Raw genomic sequence first — 27,171 nt, 5'->3', positions numbered from 1 at the left:
CAACAACTAGAGCTTGGTGTTTATCATGATGACCACCAATTTACCATGAACAAGATCCTTTGACAATCTAGTTGTAGTGTGCTCTCTCAACTCCTCTCTGTCGTACCCTGTAGAAACATAACTCTGCCTCTATTAATGAACCAACTCCATTAGGTCACTGAACTCGACTCCACCTGCTCTCACATTGACCGTTAGTCCTTCAATGCATCAACACATCAAGACTCCTGTTGAGTTGTTCACAACTCCGTTTGTGAACAACTCTCATATGCCTAATGCTGCTCCTCAACTACTTAGGGACTTCAACCCACTATAGTCTTTCTGTGCTGCTCCAATGAAAACTAACATAGGGCATGGAGGGCTGCCACCTATCACTGCAAGATGTCGTTCTCCCACAATGTAGATGTCTTTCCCCACAGGGCAAATCTAGGGCTACTCAAATTGCTCCTGGCTGATCAGACCTATTAACTCTTCTTCTGCCACATCTAACAATCACTTAATTCTTCAAAGGAATTGTTTCTTTGGGCTTGGAGCAAGCCTCTACAATCCTCCCAAGTCGTTCTTTAGGATGCTCCAACTCTGCCTTATCTAGGCCCACACTTGGTCCATCATGTTCCTATCATTTCATTGTTTTACATTCTATGATAGTTATACCGTTGTACACTGTTAAAAAATAACTCACCCTTGTTGATGGTTCATGTTGTAGCCTTTCATTTTGTCACTTAGACAATGATAATATGTAAAATATCAATATTACCTATATTTTTCAAGGCAGTTGTGAAACTAAACCATTCATTGTGTCTGTATCACTTTTAAGAAATAGTCATTCTCCCCTATCAATTTTTTAAGTTTAAGGTCAAACATCCATTTTTATCATCGATCAATAATTGTTGTCAAGCAATTGTACAGTTTCGAAGTCATGCTTCTGTTGCAATAATCGCTCCCCAGAAAAATTCCATGCTTCGCTCAACTCTGTTGATTTTCCATGATATTAGTGTCTAGGATAGAATCTTAAATCACTGATGCTACCAGACCAAGTAATCATCACAAGTCTACTTTGCACAACGGAATAATATATAGTAGTAAATCTACTAGTGCTCAAAATATAGACAACTTCTTACAATTTTAACAATAACTCAACTTTGTTACATTAATAAAACTGATAATACAACAATCTAGGGCTCTCGTACCAGGGGTAATGGCCCTCATACACCCACTAATACAAGATATACAACAATTAGGGCTTGGTGTCTGTTGTGATGACCACCAATCTATCTTGAACAAGATACTTTGACCATTTCATTGTAGCATGCTCTCTTAGCTCCTCTCGTTCGGACGCTGTACACATCTTCCTGGTCCTTCATGTCCTTACCTGCAGCAACACAACTCTGCCTCTATCATTGAACGAACTCCATTAGGTCACTGAACTCGGCTCCACCTGCTCTCTCCTTGACCATTAGTCCTTCAACGCATCAGCACATTGAGACTCTTGTCGAGTTGTTAACAACTCTCATCTGTACACTGCTGCTCCTCAACTACTCAGGGACTTCAACCCACTATAGTCTTCCCGTGCTGTTACAATGAAGACTAACATAGGGCATGGAGGGCTGCCACTTATCACTGCAAGATGCTCTTCTCCCACAATGAACACTGGCTAGGAGGACTGCCCACCTTTTGCTGTAGATGCCCTTGTCCACAAGGAAAGTCTAGGGCTACTCAAACTGCTCCTGGCTGATCAGACCTATGAGCTCTTCTTCTCCCACAGCTAACAATCCCTTAGTTCTTCAAGGGACTTGCTTCTTCAGGCTTGAAGCAAACCTCTACAATCCTCCCAAGTTGTTTTTAGGCTGCTCTAACTCTGCCTTATCTAGGCCCACATTTGGTCCACTCTCATGCTGCCCTCCAACAGTTCACGAGCATCCAATACATTGTCCAATAAGGACCCTTCAGATCTGCTCACACACCATCCAAACTTGACTGATCTATAGCTCTGAGAATGCTGCCCTTTGTTCTGCAATATAGGAACTATTGCACAAATTTGGGCTGAACAAACTGCTGTAGCATCTGCTCACCTGTTAGGGTCCAACCACTATGTTCACCCTTCCACTTGGATGCTAACAAACTTCACAAACTGTCCATTCCTAGGACCTCATCCTCTAGCAATCAACCGTCAACAAGGTGATATCTGCAACATACTGCTGCTGCCTTCCTGTCCTTGACTTCTGTGCTTCTGGAAGACTGGTTAGGGCAGACCAACAGCCCTAAGCCACTGAGCTGCTCCATCTGCTGTCCATTTCTAGGCACCCAATCATTGATCTAGGGTTTGAGGTTCCTCCTCAATGCACCCTACAGTAACCCTGTACCAACAGCAATCTAAATCTGTCCCAAACTCATGGAGGAAGCCCCTGTCACGACTCACAACTGCGCTTTGACCTGGGCATATGTGGCCTAGAGAGAGGGCCTCATACTAGGCTCCATGTCCTCCAAACTGCCTCCCTAACATTTTGCTGTAGCATCCATTTTCTATGACCTGAACAGAAGTGCCATACTACACAAAATAGCACAGAACACTCTCTAAAACATACCTTAACACTGCGGTCTGATCCTCAAGAATTTTGCTGCCCTAAACAGTCCGGAATTAGCCCTTTGCTGGCTGCTTCAGGCCTCAGACATCTGTGGTCTCTTCTGCAATAAATTCGGCCCCAATCTCAGAGATAAACTTCTCCAAACTTGGCTCCTTTGCCACCTTCTTTCTTGCCTCAGAACCGCCGCCAATTTCAGAGATCTATCTTGATGATTGATGCACCTTGGATGTGATGAAATGCCTCACATATGACTTTAATTTATATCCTCTCATGTGGCCTCGACAAATGCCCTTGATGGGCTTGTTCAACTGTCTTGAGGGCTAATATTGCCCTAGCCGACCTCAACCAAAACCACAAGCCCACACACTAACTTTAAAAATTAATATCTTCATTTGTAGAGCTCGGATTTCGATGATTTTCATTGCCTCTGGTTGCTCTTGAAGTCCTCTATTATCCCGATCACTCTGATCATCAAATTGCGTCTCGGATTCACACCCACATGCTTGGGTGCAAAGCCCACAGTCTTGGGTGCTTAGCCCACAAAACATATTTGTGTGCCCATTCCTCCAAAACCCTCTGGGTTTGGAGTACCTCCCAAGCTACAAATCTCAACAAACTCATGATCTATTTGATGAAAGGCTCTCTTTTCGTGCAACCTCCCATAAAATGAAAGTGCTCATGGTCAAGTTGTAGCTTGCACTCAGCCACTTAGTTATGACCAAGTCAAATTTCTTGTAAATGTGTTGTTTGTAACTTATGTGGGACATCACATTTTATACAAAAGAGATTAAAAAAAATGAAAAACTAATATTGATATTGGGATATTTATTTGTTATCTACTTTGCCTCTTCCATTAAGGTTGACATTATCACATTTCCTTTACATAATCCTCCAATTTTCCATCCATTTTGTTTCTTCCATTCACGTCCAACTAATGTAATATTTTGTACAAAAGGTACAGTCTCAAGTCCAATCCAAAAGAAATAACCAGTTACTGATATTATCATGGAAAGAGGGAAAAACATGAACTGCAGTGTTTTCTACTCTGAATGCAGAATAGAAATGACATTGTTATCTCCAACATATGCAAGTGTCCAGAGCTGTTTAAAATGGAATAAAAAAGCAGTTGGTGAAACAGAAGCCATAAGATGTTCCTCATGGAAATAATGTAGCAATTCAACCCAACTAGAATATGCGTCCCTTTTCTCTGGGTCCAGATAAGTAGAGCAACACCTCTGATGAAACCTGCGTATGCATTACCATATCTCTTCCTCTACTCCTTTTTTCCTGCATCTTGTTGTTCCCACTTTTCTAGAGGAAAGCTACCTTGAGATGTAAGTGTTTGGCCATGTAGACCAATCGACCTTTGTGGATGTTTAATAAAATCACATTTTCCATTCAAAGAGATGTAGATGCTTGCATATGTTGGATATAGCAATTGCATGCCAATTTTTCATCTGGAATGTATAGTATCACTGTTCACATTTTCTTGTCCCCATAATACTGTTAGTACCTGCAAAACACTTGTGGATTAGACTTACACTGAATGCACAGTTTTCTATTTTGGAGATTTTAAAAATGCAATATCGGATGGGTTCAATGCATTAAGTGCTTAGAAAGTTACTAAATTCCCAAGTTCAAAACTCAAAGCTAGAAACTTTGTATAAGAAAAGGGAATTATTTCCAGGAATGTTTAAGGTCCCCAAAAGGGTAATAGGAATTTTGGTTCAAGGGACTGGGGTGTTTGCTAATGGAGTAACTTTCATAGTTTGCATAAGCTCTGACAACTTTTGAAGTTAAATGCTCTGAAATTGAAATGTACATTGATTGAGATTGTAGAAGAGTTGAAAGTTGTTTCATGGATGTTTGTGTATCATTTTTGGCAATCCATGTCTATGGATGGTGAATCATTCTATTGATGAAATGTACAAACTTGTCAAGGATGGTCAAGCTTACTCAATGAAGCCATTCTAAGTCTCAAAGGCTAATCAAAGCCCTAGGACAATTGTCCTTTTCATTTTGTGACTAGAGAGAGAGGGGAGGCTGTTTCATTCTAATCAACATAGAGACATTGAGGCTTCCTTACACAGAGATTCAACATAATCAAAGAAGCTGGAAAGTGTTTACACTTTGTTTAGGGCTTGTTGCCCGTTATGTTTACATGAATGGTGAATGTGTTATTTTCATCACATGACAAACTTTCAGGGGTAACTTTTCATTTTTGCTTGGAGATGGTACATCTTGGTTGGGCATATCTATGGTTGTGGATTCCTATACTTCATCTCGGTGATGGTAGTTTGTGTGGTGGCTCCAATGTTTTAAAAACCGAAACCGGTGATCGGACCGATCCACCTAATGAACCGGGTTTCGAACTGGGACTGGTCAGGTCTAAACGAACCGATTTTAAAAAAATACATTAAATTATTAATTTTTAATGAAAAAAACTATTTTTAAGATTTAAACCCATGATTCCAAGCCAATAGACAAAAAATGCAAATATTTCTCATTTATATACCATGTAAAGATGAATATATCAAAATGGCACCGAGTGCAATACATATCATCGACAAAATACATAAGAAATGAGGCTCTAAATGGCCTCGAGTGCGAAAACAAAGCCTACAAACTATGGGGCCAATGGCCTACTACAAGTCTACATATATGATAATAGTGATCAACATTATCACGTGAAACTTCTCATGAGTCATCATGATAAAACTCAGTTGGTTGAGTCTCGACTCCCAAACTTTGCAAATGCTTGAGTCACAAACTTCTCTATTTGTTCAGTGACTTGAGTCTCAAACTTCTGAAGGTATTCTGCCCTAATATGCCCTATTGAGTCATTTGGTGCTTCACATGGCTTTACATGGGCCTCCTATCCCAACCAAGTGTTGCTTGAACTTGGTAAGACCCCCTCCAATAGATTTTTGGCAATATTTGCAGATCATTTTGCCATCAATCATATCACAATGAGCCCATGCAGTATCCTTGGCTTTTGGAAGCATGATGACTACTACTTAGCTTAAACACTTTGCTGTTCCACTACTCTAGCAAAAACTCAACACTCTCCAAGCTCCCAATCTCACTCGCTAATACTCCAAATGAGATGTGTGAGACAAGTGAGAGGAGAAGGGCCTTTTAAAGGCTTGGAGAGGGTGTTTTTGGAGGGAAAGAACCCTTACCCCCCCTCCAAAATACCCTAAACACTTGGAAAACAATGCTACGTGGGTTCTCCGCGGCTGTGGCAGCTAATCGATTGGTTTAGGATGGAACTGGCCGGTTAGGACCAGTTTTTCCACTTTTTTTGGTGAAATGGAGGGTCAAACTAGGTTTTTCTCCCGGTTTGACCCAGTGGGCTAGCTAATTGGCCGGTTTGACCAGTTATCGGTTTAGATCGGCCGGTTTTTAAAGCACTGGGTGGCTCATCTTAATGCATGGTTTTCTCTTCATGGTATACTTGATGCTTAAATGGTAGTGGTGACATCTTTTCTTGGTGCTATGTTTGGCTGGATCAACTCACTTGATGATGGTTCTGGTCTCTTGCTTCATGGTTCCCTGCATATTTGTATGGAGGTGCGATCATAACATTGACATGATGAGATGTGGCTCTTGTAGAGGAGCACCCTAGTGCTTTACATGTCTATTCTACTATGGACAGACAAGTATCTTTAAGATCGACTCGTAGATGCAATACCATGCTTCAATCGAACTATACTCAGAGAGTCAAAGGGAATGGTTCGAGACAAAGACATCACAATATGCCTCCCACCCACTAAACCTCCTCCCAACCACAACTCAACAGACAAAGAATAATCAACAACTTCTTCCCTTCAACCTCAGATGTTAAGAGTAGCTCTCGCTCCTCTACTCCCACCAGGATCATACAGTTGGATTCCTTGATGGTTCTAGAGGACCCAGATAGGGAGAGATTGTCTTGCTCGCCTCCCTTGTCATAGACCATCAAATCCACGAGATGCTGATTTCATTGGCCTCGTCTTCAACTCCCCTTTTGCTTCTTTGGAGTTACACAATGCAACAATGACATACTCCATATCTCTCATTTTTGTTCACTTCATGCGATTTATACATTCTCTAATTATACTTTAATTTCACTTTAGTTTTATTTAGTCATATTTCAGTCTTGTTAGCTTTGGAGTTACAATGGAGTCATATTTGTGTAAGTTTCTGTAGCATCAGACGTGTTCTAGCCACAAAATTTGGTGGAGAGACTAGAATACAAGAGATCTCCAAAACCCAAAAACTTTTCTGGAAATTCCATCTAGAGATGACTTAATGAGATTATTAACCAATTTTTTAATGTTTTCTAAGTCTAAACTTAGGAAAACTGGTTAATTAATGAAAATTAATTAAGTCAAGGTGTGAATCATCTAGAAACTCACACAGATCGACTCTGAGATGATCCTAGCCATTGATTAAGTTTTAATCTTAGCCGTTGGTGCTCCAACAATGGATTATAAGAGGAAGTCGATGGGCACTTGGCGGAGACACACCAAAACACCAGAAGTTCGATTTCCTTCACTGATAGATTTCCAGAGTAGCAATGGTCAGTTGTCGGAGAGCCAAAGATCGAAGCAACGAGTGAGGGACAGGGACAGTGAGTTCGGAGGAGATTTTCCAGATTCGGAGAGTCAGCTACAAGAGGGTCGAGTTTCCTCAGTGAGGCTGCGCAGAAGCTTCAGAGGCAGTAGATCAATTTTGCCAGACAGAGGATCGATTCAGTTGTTGGAGGTTGGGAAAACTTCTGGAAGGGACCAGTGAGTCATTCTTAGAGGCTAGATTGGGCAAACGACTTGATCAATTACAGTTCCAGGCAGAGATTACCAGTGGTTGCGTAGGCTTGACGTAGAGGCTGACACAAGGTTTCGTGGAGCCCATTTAGAGCTAGTTTTGGAGCTGGATCAGTGCCGGGTGAGACAAAATTTGTCTCACTAATTTTTGTGGTTAGTTTCTCCTGTAGCGGATTGCCAGTTTGTGCATCTAGATTGTACTCAGATTTTCACTACTACTTAATAATAGCAAATTAAAACCTTCAGCGGTTGCACCGGTTTTCCAAAGTTGGGTTTTTCCGGGGACTCTTGTCCAAAAATGACACTGTCAACTTTATTGTGTTTGTGTGCTAGTATTTTCTTAGTTTCTAGCGCCATTATTTCCACAGTTTTTATTTGTGAAGGTTGCAGTCTGATTTATTTGATATTTGCCATAACAGATAAATTGTTAAAATAATTAACAATTAGAAAAATAAATTCCAGTTGCTGCAATAGGATTCCAGTTGTGGAATTTTCTCAATTTGCTCTCCCACATGTCTTGTATTTACACCGCATGTAGCTTCTAGTCCCATCGACGTACTCTTGTGGTCACCCGAGGACGTTAATAAAATTATCTTATCTTGTCTTAACTTATCTTATGATGATGATGTTGGACATGATAGCAAACTATTTTCTGAGAGTGCTTATCTTGCGCTGCTTTGGAGCACTCTATAGGTGCTCCAACACCTCTCTGATGAGGAAGTGTTCACTACTTGTGAAAGCACGTGTGTTGCCCAATGTTGTAGCAGTGGAGTAGCACTGCCATGCATGTTCCATCACTTGAGAGAATTTATATTCTCTCAGTCTCTAATTGCGTGGTTGGTCCCAAAGGAATCATTGCCAAGGATGTAATGGCTCAATTTCCTCTATGTCATGTCACCGAGGACCAATTTGTCTAATGTTTTCAGATAACCAGCCTGAACCTTCGGATTTTGGTATGTGTTTTTCTTCGACCCTCCAGCAGGTGCTGGTGATGAAAGCCATGATGTTTAGGTGTGAGCACATATGCTAAGGCAGGTTGTGGAATATTTAGCATTTCCCACCATTTTTCAACCTCTACATGGATATGATTATACAAATTGTCATCTCTAGGCTGAGCATTGTCTTTAATCTGCCTGAGCGCGTCATCCATCTGCTCATACACCTCCCCAATTACTGGTTGATCTGAATCTGTAAACTAAACCATGTGATAAATGGCTTCATGGATTGCATAATGTACCAAACCCATGACCAAAAATAACTGTCAAGAACAATCTCCTTCAGTGCTCCATGCTCAATTCACCCCATGTGTCAGTTATCACCATAGCACCCAAAGTTTATGTCACATTTAATAGGCACCTAAATGTGAGGTAATTGCTAACAAGTCTAGTTTTTGCAATCTAGAGCGAGTGCCATAAGTGACAAATTTGATGAGTTGCTTCCCTCTCTTGTACATGTGATTAATTGATCCAAAAAAAACCAAACTGTTTTTTGAACTGGCATTGGAAAGATGGGTTTTAGTCTTTGGCAATGATTTTGTAAACAAAATTGCACAAGGATTTGCAAAGGGGTATCAGTTTTAGGAATAGTGGCAATGAAAATGGAGTTGAAAGGGAAAAAGTCTAAAAGATCTTCCGTGTATCTGGCATCGTCCACTGCCAACAAAAGGTCTACGCAAATCACATCCAAAATCCTTTTGAAAAATTGAATGTGTCATCCCTTAATTCCTGGAAATCTGTTATGAAGTAAAATATGTGAAACAAGAAACAAAACTCGAACCATTATCATATATATGATAAACAAATAAATTAACGCTCTACTTTTTTATTATGAAATGTTGTTGATCCTCGCATAACTACCAATTTGTTAATTTCTGTTTGGGTAAAGTGTGATATCCTTCCTTGTAGAAAATACTAAATATTAGCTTATTTAATTGTCATGTGATATCGTTCTATGTTCTGTTAAGAAGGATATGTTCTAGATAAACAACGTTATCAGATAAATTATTATATTGAGATGTTAAGTGATTATTACAACAAAAATGTTCTGTTAAGAAGGATATGTTCTAGATAAACAACGTTATCCGATAAATTATTATATTGAGATGTTAAGTGATTATTACAACAAAATACATCACACGCACACATGTATGTAGAACTACATTCCTATTTAGAAACCTGGGCTTTCTTTTATAGAAACTGACAAGTATTGTTTGTGGCAATTAGTGGTGTCATTGCTAAGTTTTCCATTTTTTTCGATACAATTTTTAATGTTGTAGGTGGCAAAGATGGAATGCTGTTAGCGAATGAAATTAATCACAGAACACTTGCAGCTGGCAACGTCAAGAGGACGTTTGACCTAGTTGTGCCTATAAATGATACGAAACGAAGAAAGCTATCTGAAGGGTTTGCTTCCTTGCGAAATTCCTTCCAAGTAAGTTGATACTTTTTTGACACACAAAAATAAATATAATTACAGTGATGCTCTTCATTAAACAAAAGAATTTGACATAATTATGAAAGTAAGTGCGTCATGTAGAAGAGAACACGTCAGTTTCATTTATTTTGATTAAATGTGTTAGCATTCCCTGTTATAAAGGTTGTTATTAAATGTTTTAATGTTGTAGCTTAACACAGAAATTTTCCTAATATATTCTGCAGGACTATGCGTCTCTTTTATTTGACCACATTTCTTTTGACGACATTAAATAAAAGTCAACAATTTTATAGGATATCTTATAACATGAGTTTTTTCTTTTCTAAGTTTATTCTTCCTCGGTAAGAAGAATGCCATTTTCTTTGAAGTCACGAGGAATTATTCTAATTTGCCTTATAATATGTTTTCTTCAGAGAGTAGAGCATGGAAAAGGATTGTAGTTGTAATGGTCATGAGTTGAGGATAAATTCTTTAATTTTCTGGGACAAATATTGTAAATCTAGATGATGATTGAGACAAGGAGAACTTGCAATTTTTGTATGCAAATTGAATGAATGCTTATAATATGCTTAAAGAATGAGTAACATGAAGAAAAATTACCTTAATCAAGATAGGAGGGCCTTAAGCATTGTTGCAGAAGAATGCTTTCCATTGCTCTAGGACTTGTCCATTGAGTTCCCATACCCCTATGGACTTATGACTAGGTAGGCGATCACCTATTTTGGAATGGGAGGACCTTTGGGACATTGGGAATATTCCCATGTCCTTGGGGGGATCCCTTTTTAGAATTGGGGATGTTGTAGGGACGTTTGGGCATCTATCACCTATTTTGGTTCCCATGGTATGGTGACTATTGATTGAAAGTGGCCTCTATGGAAATGAAGAAATAAATAAAGAATTGCAACAAACAAATGAAAACCCTAACCCTAGGCCCAATAATAGGAAACAATCCCCACCATTTTTTCAACTATTTGACATATTTTGGAGGCAATAAGGGACTTGTAGTGTCTACTAAGCACACAAATGAACCAACAAACAATCCCCGCTCATTATTGGTGTTGGGATATTCTCAAGCTTTGAACATTGTTGTGTTTGGAGATTCAAGGGTTTGCCATGGAGGTTTGAAGTAAAGGACCAATTTGGACACAAACCAATTTGGGTGCTTTTCCATTTTGGACCACTTTCTTGCTCGCTTTTATCAAATGAATTATCATTTTTTTTTATCTGTTAATATTTTTATTTATTGAGTTGTGAATGGTGTGTATGATGCACAAATGAAAAAATTGGTGAAAAATTGATACATTGTGAAAATTGAGTCTAAATATGAAATGAGAAATTGGCAGAAAAACTTGCATGGTTTTAAAAAACTGTGACATTGCAATGTTGAGGATAAATCCCAATTTCTTGAAAAAGATCCCATAGTGACCTAAAAAATCAGTAGGTAGTTAATTAACCCTCATAAAGTGTCACCTTTCAATTTTTTTGAGAGCGAAGGAGTTTAGCATCAAAAGTTGATCCGATTAGGGCCAAACAATCATTCTTATTGCCATCAAAGATTTCTTTCTTGGACTGGGGATTGATACTTATGGATTTCATATTTTCAAATCCCTGATATTTCTTAAAATTCCGCTCTCTTAACTAGTTTTTATCTAGAACTATGTAGGGTTTTCAAAGTGCATGTTGCTTTTCTCTCTATTTTTTTCATGGCTCATAAAACAATAGATAGGTCTGTTTTCCCTAGCAGTATCTGATGTTCATTTTTTTTGCCATATCTTTGAAGTTCAAAGCAGTTTTTAAAAATCATTTGGCCTGAAGCAGAACTGGTCAACCGGTTGGTTGGATCAGGCTCGGTAACGAACTACCAAAAGAACCAGACTGGAGAGGTGGTTTGTACCTATCTGGTATAAACCGGACCTAACTGGCTGGTTTTGATGCCAACTGGCCTAGTTAGCTATTTGACCCCTGTTGTAAGGACCTGCGGTCCAAAGGCATCACCGCCGAGACATGCGACGAGCTTGTTGGCAAACGAGCGGTGAACATGGACGAAATGCGAAGGCTTGTTGGTGAACGACGAGTTGGAAACTTGAACGAGGTGCAGCTCCATGATCGAAATGTGGGAAGGACATAAGCGTAAAGCGCATGAGGAGGAGGAGCGATGATTTATATGGCGTGGGGAGCGTTTGGACACACCCACGGCCAACCTACATACGAAAGCAAACGAACGAAGGCTGACCTATGTTGGAGGGCGTATTTGCGAAGGAATGTAGGGCATTGGCAAGTCTACTTGGGCAGCTCGACATGCCCAATGCATCATATATATGGAGGAGTTTTGGAACGAAGAGGCAAGCATTCGAACTCAAGCATTCAACAAGTAATGCGAGTAAGGAGTGCAAATTTGGCTAAGTATGAAACTTGGTGTTCCCAAGTATACTTGTAAAGCTTTGTAAACATTATATAATATATTGTATTCGACCAGACTCATTGTTCAGGGAGTTGCTCCTCCCTTTATACTGCGCAATTGTGTTCTTCATGTATAATCGCTGATGATAATGAATGTGTATGGGTGTTCATTGGTATAAAGGAAACATAATAATTACTTGGTTGAGAAACACAAACTAAGTAGGACAAGTGGTTAGGTGTAGTCCATGAACATAACTATTGGTGAAAAGAAAGTGTTTGGTGGTGCCGCACCTCGCCAAGAGCGGTTGAAAGACTACCACCGGCCTGGGGGCATGACAGTTGGTATCAGAGTAGGGTTGCTCGTGGCGAAATACAGATGGTATTGAAGCTGATTCAGGGTTGAAGAAGCTTGTCAGTTGATGACAGTGGAAGCAGATACTTGCAGATGAAGGAAGCTGGTTTCACATATGAGTGGAACAAGGGCTGGTTCATGATTGCAGGGAACTTGGTGAAGCTGGTGAATGGTGAAACAGGTTTAGCAGAGGTGAAGCATTATGCTTGGGCCAAGTTGAACGACAAGGCATGGCAGGGTTGGAAGAATGCGAAGGGAAGCTCTTGCTTACCTTATACAGGTTGAAGCGGATGAAAAAAGAGAATCCCTGGATTCGAGAGAAATTGAAGTCTTGGAAAAGATTGTTGAAGACGAACTTCTTCAACTTGGTTGGACAATGGAGCAAGATGAAGTTGCAGATTGTGCTGACAAGGAAGAAGAAGTCGTGATGATTGAGGACGTTGCAGACATAACAACGATGGAGGATGAACTTAAGATTGATCAAGTTGGACCAGAATCGTGCAGTTTGCAGGCATGGATGGATGAGGATACTCACATGGAGGAGCCTCATGATGATGATGTAAGTATTATTGATACTTGTGTTTCACTTGAGCATTTGGTAGATGAATCGTATGCAGGGAAGAGCAAAATAAGTTTGCCGATGCAAGGGAGCATCTTTCCATGGATGTCTATGATGAGACCTTGTATGGAGAAGCAAGGATTGTTGACTATTGCAAGACTTGTTGGGGTTGTTTGTGACCTTATGATAGAAGGTGCAAAGGCCCGTGACAAGGGAGGAACATGATGATCATTGCGGAGGATTGGGTCATGCTTTAGCCACATGGAGAATTGGCTAAGTGCCCGGCATGACTCATGGACATATTGGAGAAGGTCACACACTTGAGGTATGATGATACTTGGGTGGATTTCTCATGGCCGAGACCAAGAGATAGTCTTGGTGGAACCTTTAGTGGGGGAGCTATGATGGAAGGGACTCGTGATGACGATGATATGGTTGGGTGACTGAGTTCATTAGACCAAATACTGTAGAGTTGGATGAGGATGACCGATTGTTGTGATGGGTCTACTTGGTTGGACTACATGGGCAACTTAGTCATGGACATCAGGTTGGAGACATGGAGCATGGCAGTCTTATGCAGGGACATTATGCAGGAGCACTTGTAGAGGTGTCACTTATGGGCATCCAATGAGGAGTGCCAAGGTAGGGATGTTGTGTAGGTGGATTTGCTGGTGTGACATGGAGATGTTTTATGTATGAGTCGATGGAGAGGTTGTGCACTCTTGTACAACAAGGCCATGGACTTGGATGGAGTTGTGAGCAGACTATGGAGCATTCCTACTACATGGAGAGCTGAGGCATCTTGTAGAGACCTTTGGGCCGAGACTTGTATGCTTGCTGAGATGTTGGTTGGAGATGACTCATGGAGCTCATGATGGCATGAGATTGTTGTGACTTTTGGGGACTTCATATATGGTGGACTTAGAGGATCTGATGCATTGAGGAGCTGAGGTCAGAGACTTTGATGCAGAATGGGATGCATACTTTCAAGTACATGTATGGGTATGGCTTGAAAGAGTGACTTGATGAGGAGGATCGATATGAGACACTTTGAAGTGATGGAGTTACGATGATGATGATGCTTTGGTGGCAACACTTGGGCATGGGTTGAGCCGAGACTTAACCACTTTGACACATGGGAGCTGATTGATCTATGATCATGGGCAGCACATGGATAGATGAGACAAGTGTATACTTGTTTCTATGGCAGACTTGAGGGATGGCACGTTACAGATGTGATGGAGGTAGCTTCATGGACCTGGATGTGGCACATCGAGAGAGTTGGAGTTTGAGGATCTCTTCACCTTGAGGAGATGGATGTTTTGCAGATGGATGATGTTGGGATAGATGCGGTTGATTTCATGCAGCACATTGACACCAAACATCATGGACATCATGTTGCAGATGAGATGGAGATTACTTCATGGACCTGAGCATGGCTTACACTTATATGGAGATGGATTCTTGATCGGGTTGATGATGTGACGGGATGTTCAGAGAAACAACTGATGGTGGCATGAGGATGTGCATTCTCATGGTTTGAGCGTGACAGTTGGATTAGCTACCCAACTAGTTCAAAGGTGGATTTGCTGGTGTGACATGGAGATGTTTTATGTATGAGTCAATGGAAAGGTTGTGCACTCTTGTACAACAAGGCCATGGACTTGGATGGAGTTGTGAGCAGCCTATGGAGCATTCCTACTACATGGAGAGCTGAGGCATCTTGTAGAGACCTTTGGGCCGAGACTTGTATGCTTGCTGAGATGTTGGTTGGAGATGACTCATGGAGCTCATGATGGCATGAGAATGTTGTGACTTTTGGGGACTTCATATATGGTGGACTTTGAGGATCTGATGCATTGAGGAGCTGAGGTCAGAGACTTTGATGCAGTATGGGATGCATACTTTCAAGTACATGTATGGGTATGGCTTGAAAGAGTGACTTGATGAGGAGGATCGATATGAGACACTTTGAAGTGATGGAGTTATGATGATGATGATGCTTTGGTGGCAACACTTGGGCATGGGTTGAGCCGAGAGTTAACCACTTTGACACATGGGAGCTGATTGATCTATGATCATGGGCAGCACATGGATAGATGAGACAAGTGTATACTTGTTTCTATGGCAGTTGAGGGATGGCACGTTACAGATGTGATGGAGGTAGCTTCATGGACCTGGATGTGGCACATCGAGAGAGTTGGAGTTTGAGGATCTCTTCACCTTGAGGAGATGGATGTTTTGCAGATGGATGATGTTGGGATAGATGCGGTTGATTTCATGCAGCACATTGACACCAAACATCATGGACAACATGTTGCAGATGAGATGGAGATTACTTCATGGACCTGAGCATGGCTTACACTTATATGGAGATGGATTCTTGATCGAGTTGATGATGTGACGGGATGTTCAGAGAAACAACTGATGGTGGCATGAGGATGTGCATTCTCATGGTTTGAGCATGACAGTTGGATTAGCTACCCAACTAGTTCAAACATGGGGGCCGACATGTACAAAGATGTGTTAGCATTTGTTGGAGTATCATGGCAGCAGTTCACACGAGGACGACACATGATGAGATCGACACGATATGTTGCAGTGGGCATGTAGCTTGAGATGGAGGGGCCAGCCTTCCACGATGGGGAGCAGCATGTGGAGATTGTGACAGGGTCATTGATGATCATGGATTGAGATGATCTTCTGATATATGACATATCGATGGAGTATATGCCTTGTGGTATAGATATCTTGGTGACAGGTGGTTGCCGAGATGAGATATTGTCGAGGACGACAATGATTTCAAGTGGGGGAGGATGTAAGGACCTGTGGTCCAAAGGCATCACCGTCGAGACGTGCGACGAGTTTGTTGGCAAACGAGCGAGTGAACATGGACGAAGTGTGAAGGCTTGTTGGTGAACGACAAGTTGGAAACTTGAACGAGGTGTAGCTCGATGACATAAGTGTAAAGCGCATGAGGAGGAGGAGCGATGATTTATATAGCATGGGGAGCGTTTGGACACACCCACACCCGACCTACATATGAAAGCAAACGAAAGAAGGCCGACATATGTTGGAGGGCGTATTTGCGAAGGAATGTAGGGCATTGGCAAGTCGGCTTGGGCAGATCGACTTGCCCAACGCATCATATATATATGGAGGAGTTTTGGAACGAAGAGGCAAGCATTCGAACTCAAGCATTCAACAAGTAATGCAAGTGAGGAGTGCACAATGACAAGGAAAAGTGCGAGTTAGAGGTGAAGCTGCAGCAAGGGAGGCGCAGGTCGTAATGCACCCGTTCTTGGGCAGGCATACACGGTAAAACATCGCACGGTTTCGGTTATCGGTTAAGGGTGCAGGTGAAGGCGCCGAACTTGACACGGGTGTCTCGGGTGACTCGGGTGAGCGCCCGCCCGTCGTGCAAGGCTAAACGCGGAGGTGGTGAACGGGGACTCAGGTGAGGTTGCCCGCCCACCGTGTAGAAGCAAACGAAGGGTGACTCGGGTGAGGTCGCCCGCCCGTCGTGCAAGGTGAACGAAGTTCAGTTGAGGAGTGCGGTTGGCGGTCCGTGTGAGGGCGCGCCCGCCCAACTCAGGCAAGGAACTTGGTTGGCACACAAAGGTGTGGCCTTGATGTAAAATTTGGCTAAGTATGAAACTTGGTGTTCCCAAGTATACTTGTAAAGCTTTGTAAACATTATATAATATATTGTATTCGGGCAGACTCATTGTTCAGGGAGTTGCCCCTCCCTTTATACTGCGCAATTGTGTTCTTCATGTATAATTGCTAATGGTAATGAATGTGTATGGGTGTTCATTGGTATAAAGGAAACATAATAATTACTTGGTTGAGAAACACAAACTAAGTAGGACAAGTGGTTAGGCGTAGTCCATGAACATAAGTATTGGTGAAAAGAAAGTGTTCGGCGGTGCCACACCTCGCTAAGAGTGGTTGAAAGACTACCTTCGGCTTGGGGGCGTGACACTTGTGGTGCTGGAAAGGGACCCATCGTGGTTTTCTAAAGAAGTTTTGGAGGAAATTAGGGGTTGTTATCCCCCAAAATCAGCCCCGTTAACCTTTAAAACTGCTCTTCCCTCCTATTTGGCTCACACCTGTCATTTTGAGTTTTTTGTGAACAAATGTGGGCTTGGAGATTTCTGCAACAACCCTGGGTTTTGCAGCAGCAGTCTAACAGAGCAAGTTTGGAGGTTGTTTCTCATCTTGGAGCTGGTTTGGACTCTGGAGGTTGTTTCTCATCTTGGAGCAAGTTTGGAGGTTGTTTCATCTTTGGGAGGATGATTTGGCAGCTCGTTTGCATTCCCAGGTTAGCTTCCTCTCCAAAAAAATTGCAGATATTATTGCTGTCCCTGTTTTTAATTTTTTTTCAACCTTCGACTTTCAAGTAAAAATCAGGCTCTGTTTTTGTTTTAAAATTTATTGTACGTTTTTCATTGTACTTAGTTGCATATTTTTTTCCACTTTGCAGATTTATTTCCCTTGAAAATTGAATTTCCAACATCTACGACGGCCCGAAGAGCGAAAGTTGCTGAATGGGTTCATTGTGATGTTGTTGATGGAAAAATGTTGTGCAAATATTGCGAGCATCCAATGATGGCGCAAGGAGGGGGGGTGTGGAATTGCGAAGAAGAGGCAACTTGCGGAAACTATGAGAGCAAGTGGATGCGATGATTTCGATGTTATGCCCCCACCTTTACCTTTGTTAGTGCCACTGCCTACCAACCAAGTCTAACTCTCTTAGAGGCCCATTGGAAAAAACAATGCATAGAAGTTACGTTTCAATACATTGCCAGATGGTGGTATGATGCAGATATCCCCCTTAATGTTGCCTGCTCACCTTATTGCCAAGCTATGTAGGACTGTACTACAACTGCAGGAAAAGGCTTCAAAGGCCCTAGTATGCATGACTTGAGGGGATGTCTCTTGTAGAGCGAGGTTTAGTCCATTCAATTACTTGAAGGAGTTTGAAGAGTCATGGACCAAAATAGGTTGTTCCCTTATGTTAGATGGATGGATTGATGGAAAGAACTGTACTATCACAAATTTCCTTGTCCCTTTCCCTCAAGGAACAATGTTCTTGAAATTAGTTGATGCATCTGATAGGGTGTAAGATGGAAACTTGTTATTTGAGCATTTGGATGAGGTTGTTAAGATAGTGGGGGAGTAGAATGTTATGCAGGCAAACACAGATAATCTCATGGCCACGGATTGAAGTAATAAGGTGGAAAGCGACTCAGATGTGGATGAGAAGGTTTTTTGTACATCAGTGCAGAAGGAGGTGAATCTAAGTAGCCTTCGACAACATAAAGAGAAAAAATGACTAGATTCCTCCATATAAAGATAAGGTCAAGAAGATCAAAATTGATGCTCTATTCTACTTAGGATCACATGTGAATCTCATTGCAACAAATTTGGTCACGAAACTGGGGCTGGAGACTCCTGACAATCCTAGCCCATATTCATTGGGACTTGTCAACAAGGAAGCAAAGATAAAGGTAGCCAAACAATATAGAATAAAATATGTTGTTGAATGAATTTGCTATCAGTGTTTAATTCATTGATGAAGTAGAATTGGATGTAGTTCCACTGGATGTATGTGGTGTTGTGTTTGGGAGTTCCTATATATACATCCGGGATGCAATATTCATCTGTAGGGCCATTTAGTATTGCCTCACAAGGACGAAAAAACTTTCATCTTCAATGCACATAAGGGCAAGTTGAAGATCGCGTTGATAAGTGCCAACTGGGCCAAATAGTTGATCAATTCTAGCATGAAATATGTTTTGTTATTTTTAAGATAAAATTAGTTTGTAGAAGAGTCCATGAGAGCTAAGACATCATTGGAGGGGTGTATTAAGGAACAAAAACTGGAAAAGTTACTATAGGCATATAGGGGTGTGTTCCAGGAGCCTAATGAGCTACCACCCAGGAAGCAAGTAGAACACAAGATCCAGTTGTTTTCGGACTCTCTGTTGCTAAACACTAGGTTGTATAGGCAGTTCGTCATAGTGGCAAATGAGGTGAATAAGCAGTCGCAACGACTACTAGAATATGGTGTTATTCGACCAAAGTACCTCCCCATGTGGGTGACCTATCATCATTGTGCCAAAAAGGTTGGGTCTTGGGATATGTGTATTCATTACAAGGTGTTAAACAAAATCATGCTAAAGAATAGGTACCGCCTCCCTAGGATGGATGATTTGCTGGATTAGTAGAGACAAGCCAAATACTTCACCAAGTTGGACATAACGTGAGGATATCAACAAGTTCGGGTTAGTGAAGAAGATACCTAGAAGATTGCCCTCAAAAGCAAGCAAGGTTTGTATGAGTGGTTAGTCATGTCGTTTGGTCTATCAATGCACTAGTTATGTTTATGAGCTAAATGAATGATATACTGTGCCCTTTTATAAATTAATTTGTTATTGTTTATTTGGATGATATATCTGTATACGGTGCTACTTGGGAGGAGAACATCGCACATTTGATCCAGGTGCTAGAGACATTAAAGAAGCACCGACTTCTAGCAAATCTTAAGAAGTGTGAGCTTGCATTGCACTCTTTGGTGCATTTAGGGAATGTGGTAGTGGGTATGTTATGGAAGCGGTCTTGATGCATGGAGGAAGGGCCATATGCTACCATTCTGAAGTATTTCATGGGGCGATTCTTAACTACCCTACCTACGTCAAGGAGCTCCATGCCTTGGTGTACACTGTGAAGAAGTGGAAATGCTACCTAATAGGAAATGAGAATAATCCACACTAATTAGTAGCCACTACAGTACTTGTAGGCCTAGAGTAAGCTACAAAATTCCAGGTATTACAAGTGGATGGGGTTTTAAAATAGTTTTCTTTAGTGATCCAGTACAAGAAGGGCAACATAAACAAGTTGGTCAACAAGCTTTCAAGACCACCTACATCAAAGATCACAACTTTGGAAGCTCTTACACATAGAGCCATTAACCCGTGATGCATATAGAGAGGCATATTCAGAGGATGAAGACTTGAAGGAGGTGTTTCAATGGTTCCAAACCTAGAGTCATGTGCACAATGGTGACAACATAGTTGAATACCATCTTTAGGGTGGGTTACTCTACAACCTGGATAGGTTATGTCTTCGTAAAGGTGAGTGACGACAACAAATTAGAGAGGCTCATATCTCCAAGGGGAACTTTGGTGGAGGAAAGACAATTGGAAAATTGCAAAGTTATGTGTATTGCCAAGGATGCAAAGAGAGGTAGCTATGTTCATAAGAGAATGCATGCTTTGTTGTACTAGTGAGCCTAGTAATAGGAAATAGGGTGCATATCATTTGTTCCTTTAATATCTCGTCATTGTGAAAGCATTTCCATGGACTTTGTGGGAGGTTTATCAACAATCATGAAGGGACATGACTACTTGTTCGTGGTAGTTGACATGTTTAACAAAGTGTTTCTATTCTAATGCCTTATAAAAAGACCATCAATGTGCAAGAAGCAATGAACTTGTTCTTTGGAGATGTCTAGGTGCTCTTTGGGATACCAAGAACATCGTTTTAGACATGGACACAAGATTTCTCAATGTATTTTGAACTCCACTGTAGGAGAAGATGGACACAAAGTTGAAGAGGTCTACAACATTCCATCCACAGATAGATGGGAAAACAAAAGTAGTCAACAAGACTTTGGTGCAATTTTTGAGGGGTTACAATTAGAAGCATTTGAAGACCTGGGATGAAAATATGGTATATATACAACACTCCTATAACAGATTAGTCCTCATTTCTACTATTAAGTCTCTGTTTGAAACTTGTTTTGGATATTTGCCACCTTCACCTTTAGATATTGCATATGGGTAGCAAGGAGGAGTGAGGGAGGATCTTACATGGGATGCCCCAAGGGAAAAAAATACGTTGAGAAGATCAAGCAAATCCATCTACAAATATAGGAGACGATGTAGAAGTCATAGGAAAAATACATGGCCATGCATGATTAGCCAGAACAGAGAAGTCCTTCAAAGTGGGGGACAAAGCATGCTTATAGCTGAACAGGGAGAGGTTTCAAGGTCCTAGTAAGAAAATTAAGGCTTTGCGATATGTCCCCTTTAAGATACTGGAAAAGGTAGGAGATAACATATATAGACTTTTTGTACCTCCATATATGTGCAATTACTCAGTGGTGAATGTAGAGAATTTGAAGTTCTATGAATCTTCTATGCTGGATTAGGAGGAACAGGTCCAATCTCCTATAGAGGATTTGGGACCAGATACTTAGATAAAGTTGACAAAAGGTGCAATTTTGTAGAAGGGTTTCAAAACTACAAGACAAGGGTTTGGCATATGGTTTAAAAGAACAACTTGGCAACACTAAATGGTATACTCAAGAGAAGGTGGAGAAAACTCACCTCATTTAGTAGAAGCTTTTGGGGGCTAAGAGCCTCCTAAAATGTGGAGGTATGATCTGAATTGGAGCATTATATATTTTGTCATCCATATCAATACTTTCAGAGTAGAAAAATTGTAGGAATCAACACACATGATCGTTTTTAACGGTAGGTCCCAGTTTGAAAAATTGGGGTTTGAAATCTTATAGAAGCAACTTGAGGCATCAAACAATGTTTTTAACATGGTAGAACTTTGTTTTTTAGGCACTGCACCCCTCTAGTGCTATTCTACACAAAAATACCTTTCCAACAACGCAGGAATCGCCTTAGTTGGAGTTCATATGCAAAAGTTATGCCACTCGAAAGTTGACCTTCTTATTTCCACCACCTTGATTTGAGAGGATACCCTGTCAACCACCATTATTTATGGAAAAAGGGTCTAGGACTCTAGCCACATGATCATAATGAAGAAAACTCTAGAAGTGTCGATAATGTAACTCTAGTTAAGAGTTGAAGTAGACGAACTTAACCACTAGTAGGCTATTGGGCTGTGTTATAATTGGGCCACTAGGAGAAAAAGGGGTCCCATTCTATTCGAGTGTGTTTTGTTACATAGATGAGTAGAGTAGATGGGTGTGGATAGAGAGAGAAAGATCCAACAAAGAGGGTTTTATACTATAGCAACCCATTGGCCATAAATCTCACTCCTTTGTACTTTCATCTATTTCCATTTAGAGAAAGAGAGAGCATAACAACCACACCTTCTATTTGGGTTTTCTTGTGAAAGGGTTACTTAAGTCGTATCTTGTGTTCTTATGGTTGAGTGATTGTATTTTTGTCTGTTTTCTATTTTTCGTATTTTCTATTTTGCATGCATAAAGCAATAATTTATGAATCCAAAAATCTAAGGAAAAATTAATCCTCATTGTAGGTTTGGACTTTTAAGTATAATTTTATCATATATGTTGGGACAAATTGTCTAGTGGAATATCCATGACAGTTTACAAATCACATGTAATTTTATTGCAATTTGCACTCTTGTTTGGTGCACTAGGGTTCTTGTGTTAATGCAAGGAAGGCACTAGGGTTTGGGTTTACTCTAAGAAGATGAGTCGTAAGGTTTGGGAGAAATGCCAGGAAAGTAATGGGAGTTCTCATTTGCATGGTTCTTGTGAGAAAAGAGGCCTAGGGTTTGTGACATTCGAAATCTTAGTGATACTTGGAGCATAAGATGTGAAGAAGATAGTGGAAGACTATATTATTTCCTTTATATACCTTTTTGATGCAAGTGTAGGTGCCAAAGAGGACTTGCTGGTGTGTATGCTTACTGGCTGTAGAGGAACCAAATTTGGTTGGAAGTGATAACTAGCTAAAAGGAGTTGGCAGCAAGTGTTTGCTGGTTGAAATTGGGTAGCATCAGGAGGTACATTCACATACCCTTAGTGTTAGGCTTGTGAGAAAGAAACACCCACAAAATGTGATGTATGGGCTTTCCACCCAAAGTGATGGGGTTATGTCCCCAAGGAAATTCTAATTTAATGTTAAGGTTGTGATTGGAGGTTACTTGATGGATAAAGGGGTTTCCTAAGAGACCTAAGGACAAGTATAAATAAGAAACCAATGGAGAGGTTTGAAAACAAGAAGGTCAAGGACTATTCTTCTCGTGTGAGGTTAAAAGTGATCGAGTAATAGCCTAGAAAGGAGGCCGAGGACAAACCAAAAGGATTTGGGTCTAAAGGAGAAGACCAAGTCTGTTAGGGAATCCGTTGGGCTATAATTTGTGCAAGACATAGCTTGTAACGAGGACATAATCTAGGAGTAAGGCTGCAAGCCTTGTGGAAGGTTGTTTTGGAGGGTTGAGGCTTAGAAAGGAGACACTGAGGCTAGTTTACTGCTATTGTGGCAGCTCATAGGGTTTGAGGAGAAAGCTACAATGGGTTAAAGGAGTTGGCTAGAGGTTGTAGTTAGGAAAGGAATAGGTCGAGGACTAGATGGAAGGGTCGCAAGCTTGTGGATTTCTGCTATAGATGGGACGAGGGCAGTGCTAAAGGCCCAAAAGCAGTAAGAAAGAGGTGCTAAGGTCCGGTAAAATGTACAACAGGGCTGACAATGCTACAACAAGAAGATTGAGGGCTAAAGGAGTAGGCCAAGATAAGTTGTTTAATGTTTGGATGAATTAAGATAGGCAAAGGACTGCCATAGTGTTGCTATTTGGGCATGAAATGCTTAGAGGACAATGCCTCAGCCCTAGGTGTTTGTTGAAAAGGATTTGACATTGTATTTTGGCATTGTAATGGGATATAAAGCACCATTATCCCTGGTATGAGAGCCTTAAGGATTTTCTTGTTAAAGGACTAATAAAAAACATGTTTGTGCATTCATTATTGTGTACTTTACAATGTACATTGATCTAATTGTTGGTATATTCCATTGTGCAAAAGTTTAAAGTTAGGCATTTCGAGTGTGTTTACGTTTTCTAGGTAAAGCATATACTAGATTCGGGGTGCATTGAAATTTAACACAATTTGCGCTCTTGTCTAGTGCACTAGGGCTTTTGTGTTGATGCAACGAAGGCATAAGGGTTTGGGTTTACCCTAAGAAGAGAAGTGCTAGGGTTTGGGAGAAATGCCGAGAAAGTAACGAGAACTCTCATTTGTGTGGTTCCTGTGAGAAAAGAAGCCTAGGGTTTGTGGCATTAGAAATATTAGGACAACTTGGAGCATAGTATATGAAGAAGATCATGGAAGACTATCTTATTTCTCTTGTGTACATTTTTGATATAAGTGTAGGTGCCAAAGAGGACTTGCTAGTGTGTATTCTTACTAGCTGTGGAGGAACCAACTTTGGTTGGAAGTGATTACTAGCAAGTGTTTGACAATTGGTGTGATGCTAGCTTGTTGTGAATACTCTAGCTATGATTTGGAGAGCATCACATATTTTTAGTTGATGATAAGCTTGAAGAACTATATTGTACCTATGTGTGATATGTTGTTGTTATGTGTTTCTAACAAAAATTTATGTATATACGAAGTGTAATTTGTTGTCCAAACTTTGTATATGTTTATAGATTTGATTTTCAGCTTATACTCATGGTGAATGAGTAGTTTCTAGGGTTGTTGGTATGCAAATTTATTATATAAAATAAATTGATTTTATTAAGTGAATTGACTTGAAGTGGATCACAGGCAACACTTGAATGATGGTTATATAAGGGAATGGTGATAGATTTGGTAGGGATGGAAACAGGGAGAGGTATGAATATTGTACAAATGCACGAGAGGACAATATATGCATGGGTACAACCCTGTGTGATGCATAATTTTAAAAACTAGAACCAGTGACTCGATTGTTCCACCTAATAAATCGGGTTTCAAACCAAAACCGGTCAAACCGGGACTGGTCAGGTCTAAATTAACCGACCTTTAACAAAATACATGAAATAATTAGTTTTTGATCAAAAAACTATTTTTAAGATTAAAACCATGATTCCAAACCAATAGAGACAAAATATGCAAGGTTTGCTCATCTATATACCATGTAAAGGTGAATTTATCAAAATGGCATTGAGTGAAATACATATCAGCAACAAAATACATAATCAATGAGGCTCTAAATGGCCTCTAGAGTCCGAAAACAATGCTCTAAGCTATGGGTTCACTGACCTACTGCAAGTATACATATCAGTGACCAACAACATGATCACTCATCATCATGATCAAACTCATCACCACTACTAGACAAGAGATCATCAACATGAGCTACATAAATAATATGGCTCATATTTTGAGGACTCCTAAAGCTCCTCTACAACTTTAGTAGTAGTAGCAAATATATACATCAAAACTACAAATCAATGATCAACATGGTCACTCATGGAACTCATCATTGATTCAAGTTTCAACGCTACTAGAAATACATAAACACCATCAACAAGATATACATAAACATCATCTAGCTCAAAGTCTTCAGACTTGGATTACTCGACCTTATAACATGATGATAGAAATTGAAAAGGTTTAACATGCCTAACCAATGATTTTGGTTTGAGTGATGGGTTCATCTCCTCAACCTTATAATGTGGTAGAAAAATATTAGCATGCCTGACTATTTGTTTTCCTTTGAGTGAAGGGTGCATTCTTGTTAAGGCCATGGTAGAGGAGTTCAACAATCAATACCAACAACATCAACAAAGTTCAACAATCAATGCCACCAACATCAAGGTTCTTAAAGGGCTTCATGCTCTTGATCAAATGCCAATCTCATACCCTCATACCCCCAAACCATGAAATCCTGAAAACCATTAAGTCTGCTGAATTTTGAGTGAAATCTAAAATTCTATTTTCTCCATATGAAATCCAATGAGGTCGAAACTACTCTCAAACATCCCGAGCGATTTCATCGTAATGTTAAAAATTTAAGTAAAAGTGATGTGTCAGGAAAATGAGAGTGTAGGCATGTTTTTCTTGGAGGGACTATTTTTGGAGGAAAACAACCCCAAATTTCCCTCAAAACATCTTCAAAGCTCACAAAAATGCATTATGTGGGGTTTATAGCTACCCTAGCAATAAACCGGATGGTTTATGATGGAACTAGCCGGTTTGACCATAAACTCTTTGGTTTTGTCCAAAACCGGCTAGTTAGGACTGGTTTTCCTAATTTTTTGGCAAAGGGAGTTGTCAAACCGGGTTTTTCTGCTGGTTTGACCCGGTCAGTTAGTGAACTGGTTGGTTTGATCGTGGGTGCATTACTAGGAGATAGTATGACCACGGGTTTAGGTAATTTTACATGTGTAGGTTTGATTAAGGATGCAAGTGGTGAGGAGGGTTTGCCTTTAAACTATACAACATTTTGTATAAGTGACAAAGGTCATATGGTGGGTGATGGGGTTCAAGTTTTTAGTGGTTTCTCATGGTGCTAGAGAGCATATTTCATCTAGAGACCGAGTTGGTCATGGTATTGAAGGAAGGGATAATATATGTCATAGGAGAAGGAAATCTCGTGATAGATCTCCTCTAGAATACATTGCTATCAATTGTTATAAGAGTGATGACACTATCAAAGTAGTAGTTCGTTCTCTAAATGCTAAATTTATGTTAGTTTGGGCTTCTAGTTTGAAGAAGAGGAAGTAGGATCTGGTGTCCTCTTCCTTCAAGGGGAGTCGTTGTCGTGATGAGGAAATTCTAGTGGGATTAAGCTTAGATATGAAGGAAACATATGAAAAAAAGGAGAAGAGACAAATTAGCTTGGGTATTGAAGGCATGGCTCCCTTATGTAATCCACAAGTTGATGTGTCTTGTATTGCTATTATGTTTGGTCCACTCTTTTGATCTAGGCTTGGTTGATAGATTGTGTATGGTCTGTAGTCCTAATCTTAGTGCTTAGTATGGTAAATGTTGGGATTGGATGGCTTCCTCCCTCTTAGCTATGGATTGGATTGCTAGCGAAGATTTAAAATGGTGGAATAGGAAGTGTTATAATTTTATGAACCCAACACCTGATATTCAATTCTTAGCAGCGGACCGTATACATAGCTAAGTTCCTAACCGCAAAAAATATTTAGCGGAAGCAAAATTACTTGATATGAATCACATAGATAAACAAATTTCTACCCAATCAATAGTTCTTCATTATTAAATTAAACAAAAAACTTACTTGGGCTCCC

At 40.4% G+C, this 27,171-nt stretch overlaps 1 protein-coding gene across 1 annotated transcript in view; it reads left to right on the top strand.

The window, feature by feature from the left end:
• Positions 1-27,171, top strand: part of LOC149153990 (uncharacterized) — a 130,221-nt gene that overhangs the window by 74,106 nt on the left and 28,944 nt on the right. The window contains exon 9 of the mRNA XM_089439206.1: positions 9,666-9,820. Within this exon, the coding sequence (XP_089295332.1) occupies positions 9,666-9,820 (155 nt within the window). The remainder of the gene's footprint in view (positions 1-9,665; positions 9,821-27,171) is intronic.

Source organism: Pinus tabuliformis, chromosome 9 (genome assembly GCF_031772625.1).
Source record: "Pinus tabuliformis cultivar Carrire ecotype Pingquan chromosome 9, CPIR1, whole genome shotgun sequence".
Classification (NCBI taxonomy): domain Eukaryota; kingdom Viridiplantae; phylum Streptophyta; class Pinopsida; order Pinales; family Pinaceae; genus Pinus; species Pinus tabuliformis.
The sequence above is the reverse complement of the archived record's forward strand: the minus strand, read 5'-3'. Positions and strand labels throughout refer to the sequence as shown.